The sequence below is a fragment of the Helianthus annuus genome, chromosome 5 (assembly GCF_002127325.2).
Source record: "Helianthus annuus cultivar XRQ/B chromosome 5, HanXRQr2.0-SUNRISE, whole genome shotgun sequence".
Classification (NCBI taxonomy): domain Eukaryota; kingdom Viridiplantae; phylum Streptophyta; class Magnoliopsida; order Asterales; family Asteraceae; genus Helianthus; species Helianthus annuus.
In genome coordinates this window covers 134,086,530-134,095,497 of record NC_035437.2, presented here as the reverse complement: position 1 = coordinate 134,095,497, position 8,968 = coordinate 134,086,530, and the positions used below count along the sequence as shown (strand labels likewise).

At 36.4% G+C, this 8,968-nt stretch overlaps 1 protein-coding gene across 2 annotated transcripts; it reads left to right on the top strand.

The window, feature by feature from the left end:
- The first annotated feature begins 2,227 nt into the window (after positions 1-2,227).
- On the top strand, positions 2,228-3,940 carry LOC110941931. 2 transcript variants are annotated; one of them, XR_002594503.1, is made up of 4 exons: positions 2,283-2,457; positions 2,549-2,607; positions 3,339-3,433; positions 3,545-3,940. XR_002594503.1 is itself a non-coding variant. In XM_022183626.2 (3 exons), exons 1-3 carry the CDS (start codon positions 2,281-2,283, stop codon positions 3,175-3,177), a joined length of 306 nt encoding a protein of 101 aa, XP_022039318.1. In that variant the 5' UTR covers positions 2,228-2,280; the 3' UTR covers positions 3,178-3,332. The 2 variants fall into 2 exon arrangements, 1 of the variants encoding a protein (XP_022039318.1); XM_022183626.2 differs by lacking the exons at positions 3,339-3,433; positions 3,545-3,940 and adding an exon at positions 3,108-3,332 and having other exon boundaries at positions 2,228-2,457.
- The last annotated feature ends 5,028 nt before the right edge of the window (positions 3,941-8,968 follow it).

The window sequence follows — 8,968 nt, the reverse complement described above, 5'->3', positions numbered from 1 at the left end:
AATTTTTTGAACCGCGAAATTTCTATATATAAAATAAGAAATCAACCCCCGACAGTTACAATATTATGTCACGGATATTAAACTCACACCACAAATCCTAATTAATATTGTCATACTTAGATCTACTTTTAATCCAAAAACAATTCTCTTTGACTAGATCCGTCAGCCATGTGAAGTAAATGTGATGATTATTGAAGATCTTCTCGTTCCTGCAACCTAAAGAACCGCTCCAATAATTTTCTTCTAATCCTTAGAAGCTTTCATCTCCAACGCTGAACCAAGAACATGTTGAATTAGGAGCTCACGATCTAGATATGGAATTTTAAGCCCAACCATAATCGACCACCAAATGGATTTAGTTATCCAACAATCCCATAAAATATGATAAGTGGTCTCCTTCCTCAAACAGATGGAGGGCAATTTTGAACGCCCACATCCACGCCCTCACAAGCTAGGTTCAACTTTGATGGTATGCGGTTAATGGAGGCTTGAATCGGATTTAGCGGCATCAAGAAGCTTGAATCTCACTCCAGCAACCAACAAGATCTCGTGATCGACACCACTCCAACTGTTGGTTGACCTTCCACCCTATTAGTAGGTTCTCTAACCCAGTTCCAAGTCCATTGAACAGAAGTCTACAACCAGGGCTAGCTCAACCTTTTTGGAGGCCTAAAGCGGATTTTAAATTCAGGGCCCTATTTGAAAAAAACAAAAAAAATGTATACGCTTCTAACACATGGAAATATGATGCACGTTTTTTATACGATATGGGAAACTATAATGAAATTATGACTAATAAGTTAGATTATACATTCGCGTAATAATACTTTCTGACTCATCGAGTGATCTACTTTCTTCCAAATTGATGGCGTTAACTTAATTTCCCTAATAACATTGAAGCGGATTTCTAAATACATAAAAATTCAATGAATGTCGCCACCCCTTTCGCATTTCAAAAAACCTTAATGGGGATTTAGTCATTAGTTCTAGGTTGTAAGATTTTGGAGGATCTGAAAAATCAATGTTGCCTAGGTTTTCTTTAACTATGAAGTTGTGTGTAATGCATTCACGTCTACCGCCACATTAGCCCAAAAGACAGAGTGAAACACTGCTCCTGGGCGTGATGGTGGGTAGGTGTCGCGAATCATTGTCATGGGGCGAATTATGACCATTGGAAAAGAGTCGTTGCCTCCCTCACCTTTACAAAAAGTAACTATAAATTTAAACTTATAAATAACTCCAAACCTTTCTACTTCCAATAAAAATTGACACCCACATTTTACTATAAGATCTATGCAAACTCTCTTCAATTTCTTTTACAAAAGTGGATATTTCATCAACATTTCTTGGGATGCTTGGTAACAGTGATTTTCGAACAACAATCACAGAAAACAAATTAAGCTAACTATGACCTTGTGCCTGCCTTTTGCACGTATATAGTACTATTATTCAGTATATATTTTTATGATTCGTACATTATCACAACATGTGTGATTTATGTACTTTCCCTTAACATTGCTATCATCGGTGAAATAATAACTGATTCCCAAAGAATAAGTTGTTTATTTAACAAATACTTAAACCCTTAATTTACCAAAAGTGTGAAACTCATGTTTTGCGTTTATTGACTCTTATCTAAATTCACTTTTTTGAACCGCGGAACTTCTATATATAAAATAAGAAATCAACCCCCGACAGTTACAATATTACATCATGGATATTAAACTCACACCACCTGTCCTAATTAATGTCGTCATACTTAAATCTACTTTTAATCCAAAAACAAATTCTCATTGATTAGATTGTCGGTCATGTGAAGTAAATGTGATGATTATTGAAGATCTTCTCGTTCCTAACTTCCAAATCTCCCAAGCTGCAACCAAAAGAACCGCTCCAATAATCTTCTTCTAATCCTTAGAAGCTTTCATCTCCAACGCCGAACTAAGAATATGTTGAATCAGGAGCTCCCGATCTAGATATGGAATTTTAATCCAAACCATAATCGACCACCAAATGGATTTAGCTACCCAACAATCCCATAAAATATGATAAGTGGTCTCCTCCCTCAAACCAGATGGTGGGCGGTTTTGAACGCCCACATCCACGCCCTGACAAACTGGGTTCAACAACTCCCTTAAGATTTTTACACAATGACACATTTGCATAACGAAAGGCTTTTCCACCATCTTATCTAAATTCATGTAGTATAAAAAAGATGTTAGGTGAGAAAAACTTGCAAATAAAATTACTACTTTAAGATATGAACGGTAAAATGTAGAAATGGGAGTAAGTGGAGGGGGTGGAATGCAAAATAATTATTGTAGGGTAAACCCGATTATAAATTCTACTCTCTCTTGTTGTTCGTTTGTCAGACTACCACCGCAGCCGTCAGACATGGCTACTGCTTTTTCGTGCAAGTTCAAAAAAATCTGGCCTCCCGATTTGGGTAAATCATCGGTGAGTTTGATCAGAAACTAGTTATGGTCTTATTTCAGTTTTTTTGTTTTTGTTTTTGTTTTCATAACATAGAATCGGTATCATCATGTAGGGTGTTGAAGAACGATCGTTGACTGCTCATCGAATTTCGGAAGACCCATCTCGTTTCAGGTAGCTGTTAATCGTATAAATTCTATATAATTCGTTGAGCTTCAAGAAGCTATCCTTTAGATCTATGGCAACTTAAGGATGTTTATATTTACTAATCGCCCATATCTTACCAAAGATATTCCTCGTGATTATTAAGAACCATAATCTTTTGGCTGTTTTTTTGGTTTAATGCTCTTTGTTGGGATTCAGTCGAATCTGAAAAATTTGGATAATTTTTTTGGTAAAGTTAATTAATCAGGATTCATATGTTTTCTATATGTTACATTGATATTCTTTCTGTAGGTGTTTTAATAAAAGTTTTTTCAATTACACACAAATCTTCAATTGGTTTAGTTCATATACATACAACCTGTTGTACAAAGTTTATACTAATAAAATTTTGTAGGGGCTATCCCCTTGTCATCGAAAACACAAGCAACTTCTAAGTATCAAATCAGAAAACTTTAATCAAATTGGCATTGATTTTAAGGGCTTAACATTCTATGTTATTTCATTTTTAGGGCAATGGTCATAAGCCATCTCCGTGTGGAGAACCTGAAGGCTGATGATCATAACCATAAGAAAACATAGCATTAGGGGCGACATCTTTAGGGTTAGTTGCTGCACTTTTTTGATAAATAGGTTTAGAGAGTAGTTGAAGTTAGAGGTGCACATATTGGGTTAGGGTTTGAACCCGAACCGGGTTCAAACTAGTTTGATGTGAAGCTTAAAAAAGTCATGGGTTAATACAGGTTTAGGATGCTAAAACAGGCACCGACTTATTCATCTTTGAAGGTCATGATGCACCTGTTAGTTCTATATGCCGCATAGTAAAGATAACATTAAGGTATGTATGCTTTTCTTCAACATCAAACTTGTTGAACTCAGTTTTATCTTTGAGTACCTAAATGTAAAATTCTTTTTTTTTCTTTCTAATTTGAAGTGTTTGTCTTGATAGTATATCTTTTCAACGGCTATCAACGGAAAGATCAAGGCATGGTTACATGTTGATCGGGTTTCAAAAATTGATTATGAAACCGATGGTTATGTCTGGACGAAATGGCATACAATACTGATGGGTCATGTAACGCTTAGCATTTCTGTATAATCCATATTTAGACGAAATGGCATACAATACTGATGGGTCATGTAATGCTTAGCATTTCTGTATAATCCATATTTAGACGAAATGGCATACAATACTGATGGGTTATGTAACGCTTAGCATTTCTGTATAATCCATATTTAGAAAGTTGTATTCTCATTTATATTTATAGAAACTTGTATTCGTATTTCATTTCCAATCTTGTAATCCGAGACTTCGATCATAATAAGAAAATCGTATTTATATCAATCATACTTGTGTTATATGCAATCAATCATTAAATAATTGTTTATACGCAAAACCGAGACTTGTTATACATACATACATACATACTATCGCTCGTACAAGGCACAATGCGTAACATATTCATGTGTACACTTCCTAGACTTGAAAACCCCTAAAATATAAACTTTTAACATAAAATGACAAACATATGAAAGTTCTGGGGCCATTATGTCAAAAGAAAAAAAATAAAAACAAGCTTCGGCTGCCAAACGAACACGCTGCGTGAAGTGGGCAAGGACTTGAAGAACGCGTGACACTTAGAATCTTAATCCACAAGTTTTTTTTACCCGATGTAACACCTCAGAAATTTGTGTCGAATGATATAATGACACGTGTCTGATAAACTCTCATTTTATGTCACGTTTGGTGAGAGGGACTAAATATGTAAAACATATGGAAGAATGTCGTGGAGGGACCATTTATGTCAACATGCCAATTTTTGGCCTCTGAGTGACGCTTACGGACCATAAGCCATACGTGGTTACGGGCCGTAAACTAAATAAATTATTGGCACTGGCAAGCGGTTACGGACCGCAAGACTATAGGTCTTACGGTCCGTATGGAATTCAAAAACCATGGGTGCCTAATGGGCTCACGGACCATAAGCTCTGGACCCATATGGTCCGTAAGCCAGTGAACTGGCAGTTTTTGTTTGGGAGCCAAGGAAGTTTTTGCCCGATCCGGATTTCACTTTTCTTATCTCCTTTCTTCCCCAATTACCTTCATTCTCCAATAAAACTCTAACCCTAATCAACCATTATATAAACAAGTCTTCCACACCTTCATTCACTTTTCCTACACTTAAATCACTCTCAAAATACTCTTAAGTTACTGAATTTTCAAGTTTGAGGCAGATTATAAACAAGTCCAGAAGTGAGCTTCAAACTCACTTTTCTTTCTCTTCTTCATGAATTCTTGCTTCAAACTCACTAGAACACCTCTAGTAGTGTATCCACAAGTTTACCTTAGTAAACTAGGTTGGGACATCACCATTTTGAGGTCCAAAGTGAGGAATTCATTTTTGTTTTGTTAAACTTTAACTTGTTACAACTTTTCTACATACCTTCTTGGATGATTATAAACCCCATCATGCTCCCAACTAACTTGCATGTTGAGGGACATGATTTGTCGTTCAGAAGCCAACTTCTGATTGTCGTCTTGAACCATCATCATCTCAGTCGGTAAATCTTCTACATCTTTGGAAGCATCAGATGCAACGGTTTGGAAGTACTTGAGGTCATCCTCCAGCTTCTCTTGATGGGCCAGCAACGTCTCACGTTCCTTCCTCCAACCAACCTCCCTATCCTTAACCAGTGACTCCACGCCCTGCAAACATTTCAGTACCTCAAAACAGTTCATAATACAGAATGAAGAAATAAGAAGATAACACCACGACGAATGCCAACATGCTACATACCTCTTTCTCTGTAAGCAGTCTCTCAGCATTAACAACACGAGATTGCTGACTAGCAGTAATGGACTGAGATGTAGACATATGGAACATCAAATCCTTTTCTCCTTCTCCAAGGTCTTCATGCGAACCAACATACCGACACTCCTGGTAAAACCCTCACATACGGCCAGACAATACTGATCTTCAAGATCCGCAAGTCCAGTGACGAGTTGGTGAATTTCTAAGCCAGAGGAATGGCGTTTGATAGGAAATCCCAGGCAATATCACCGGTGTAACACCTCGTAAAATCACGTCCAATGATGTATTGACACGTGTAATAAACCCTAATGAAGTCAAATGTTGAATTTTAGGGACTAATTTTTCGAAAATCGAAAACTTTGATTATGAACGGACTGGAAGTGTTAGCATATCTTAAATAGGTTTCTAAATAACCTCTCATGATGTTTATATTCACAAATGAGCCACTTAATGATCAAGTGTAGCCGTTTGCGTGATTAATCGAAAGTTTGCGCAATGAAGGGTTAAAAGCGTCAACATGTTAATTCTTACCTCTGAATGACCTTTTAACAAACCGGGAGCTTCATGATATTTGATTACACTCTCGGGATTGCCAATTATTGGCCGTCTAAGGTTTTTATACCTATAAGTAAGGTTACGCGCAACTTTGCAAGTTAGAGGGACTAAAAGTGTCAATATGTTTAATTATACCTCTGAATGACCTTTTAGCGAACTGGAAGCATCGTGATGTTTAATAATACTTTCAAGAGTGCCTAATATGGATTAGATGAGGCTTCAATGCTATTAAATGATGAGATGCGCAATAGAGGGACCTAAAGCGTCAACTTTTGAATCTACGCCTTTTGGTGACCATTTAAGCGATCAAGAGCGTAGCAATTATTAAACCCATGCATGGGAATGCCCATTATGGGCCATGGAAGGCTTGGATATCATTAAACGACATTTCGCGCTACTTTGTACGATTAAAGGATTATTTGCGTCAAACTGCAAAACTATGTCGATTCCTATGATATCGGACCTTCCAGAATATGACCATGATTTAATCATACCCTAATTATCCTTTATTTAGCTTAGATATAGGGTGTTTTGTGTGCCAAAATAAACTTTTAAGTCATGCAGGGACTAAAAGTGTCAAAAAGTGCACAAGTTTGCACTTTCGCGCATATCTCACATTCTGAATATACTCGGGCACCCAAAAATTTATGTAAGCACTAAAATATTTTATTTTGGTGTTCGGCTTGATAAAATTCCATTCGTCGCGTAGTATGGATCGTTTTTCACGTTCGTTCGTGTTTCGTCGTAATTAGACGGACAACGAGACCGTACGGCCAAACGAACCGACATCCGGCATATTTTTGAGCATATTCCATGCTCCCTATGTTTAGGCATCTTAGTAGAGCCTTGAAATGAGGTTAACGGGCCTTAGATGTGTCAGAAACACATCTATGTGATTACAGGGACCAAATCTGCCATTTCAGAAACATGTATTGCTGAGCTGGACTGTCAGGCGGGCCGCGAAGCCGTCTGGGGTTCCCTACGCGGGCCGCGTGAAGTACATAGATGCAGAAAACAAGTTTCAGCTGCTGGTTTTGCTAAAAATGGTTTCCATACTCTCATTTATCAATACTATGGGCCATTTTGGGCACCCATAGTATTAGAAAACAGTGGGTATGAAGTGTATGGTCCAGATTTAATCACGATTATCGAGGAACGATCCTAACGGTCCTCTAAATCCTATAAATACCCCACTTCTTTTCTTGCCAAACCCACACTTGATTTATGAATTCTCTAAGTTGGAGACCTTGCTCTTCATACTTGAGAATTTAGGATCAAAACCTCCTTGCGTGGACCCTTTGTAAGTGTTCCTTCGTGCTTAGTTTAATTGTTTAGCGTTCATAGTTAAACGGTCAAGCCATTGTTCGCATAAAACATGGCTACGTAACCGTAATTAGGTAGGTGTTAAACCCTCAAAAGGGCACCTCCTAATTACCACGTTACTTAGTTAAATTGTCGGGTCAAATAAAAGTCAAACGGGTTAGTTTTAAATTAAATTCATAACTATTAATATAGAAGCCATAAAATCAGTTTTCTCACTTTAAATAACTTGGTAAATATTAGTTGAACATGTCTAAGCATGTTCAACACGACAATTCTAAGTATAGGCTCGGTTCGGAACCGAAAGTCGCAAAAATTGACTTTTGCCTTGACTTTCAGTTCTGACTCGATTTAGCTTGGGTTAGATATGCCTTAGGATTCCTTTAGGACCATGTTATAGGTTGGTGTAACCCTCTGAGGTTATACAACTTGGATCCTTAGTTATCCTATTCATTGCATGTTTCCGTTATATGCTTAAATGTTGACCATTATGCCCTTTTGACCCTAAAACGAGAATTTTGAAAATATGAGAGGACAATAATCTTTATTACTAGTTTATAAACTTGTCCCTAAAAGTTGACATCAGTTTGAGGTCTAGATTAAGAGTTATGCTCATTAGCGTAAATAAAAAGCTTTTTATTAATTAAACGGCACAATTAGCGTATATCCTATCAAAACCCAATTTTTGATACCAATATTTTTACCTACTGATATAAAATAATATTTTGGGATTTTTAAATATTTTTATTTATTTTTAGGCTGAGCATAACATAGAGTTGTAGCTTTGATTCGGTAATTGTCGGTTTTGCCCTTCTGGCCCATAAAATGTGTTTTACATAATATTTTGATTCCAAACTTTTTGCTACTGATTTTATATCATAAATAAAATATTTTGAACTTTATAAACTAATCAAAAACTCAGATTTCCTATTTAAATCCGAAAATTGCTTAAAATCGACTTTTAGCGTTTTAAGCGCATAGTATGAGTTAAAAACTATTTTTGGCATATGAAACTTAATACCTACTGATGTTTTAAGTAAACTTATATATTTTAACAGTAAAGAAAAGTTTTAAACTCAGATCCTTTAATTTTGACCTTTTAAGCTTATGTGAAATTACCAAAATGCCCATACGGTGCATAGTTTGGTTATAAATAGTAAATTTCACATATATGCTATACCCTAGTGTTATAACTTATTAAATTTAGTATTTTTACTGACTATATCAGACCTAGAACTTAGAATAATATTTAATCTCTCTTATAACCTTTAAAATGACCAAAATACCCCTACGGGGCATAAATTGGTTTTAAATTCGTTTTGGGCATAATGGAAGGTATCCTACTGATATCACAACATATTTAAGGCATATTAACTTAGGAAACCTGTTCATGACTCTTTTGGTTACCCGTTACGCACTTTTCGCGTTCGGATCGGCTTATGTAACTAGTTTGCATAAATTAGCCGAAACGGGTCAAACCTTATCATTTTTATCTCAAAATCCAGAATGTGTTTAGTTTACCCTTGTTACACAAGTATACAAGCTTGTCGGGTCTAAACCACATTCTAATCCGGTTCTCGCTTAATCATACGTTTTGAACCGTATCTTCCTTTAAAACTAACCGGTCTAAGCATAGGCTTAATTAAGACCCGTTAGGAATCTAATAGGTTATTAAAAACCTTCGT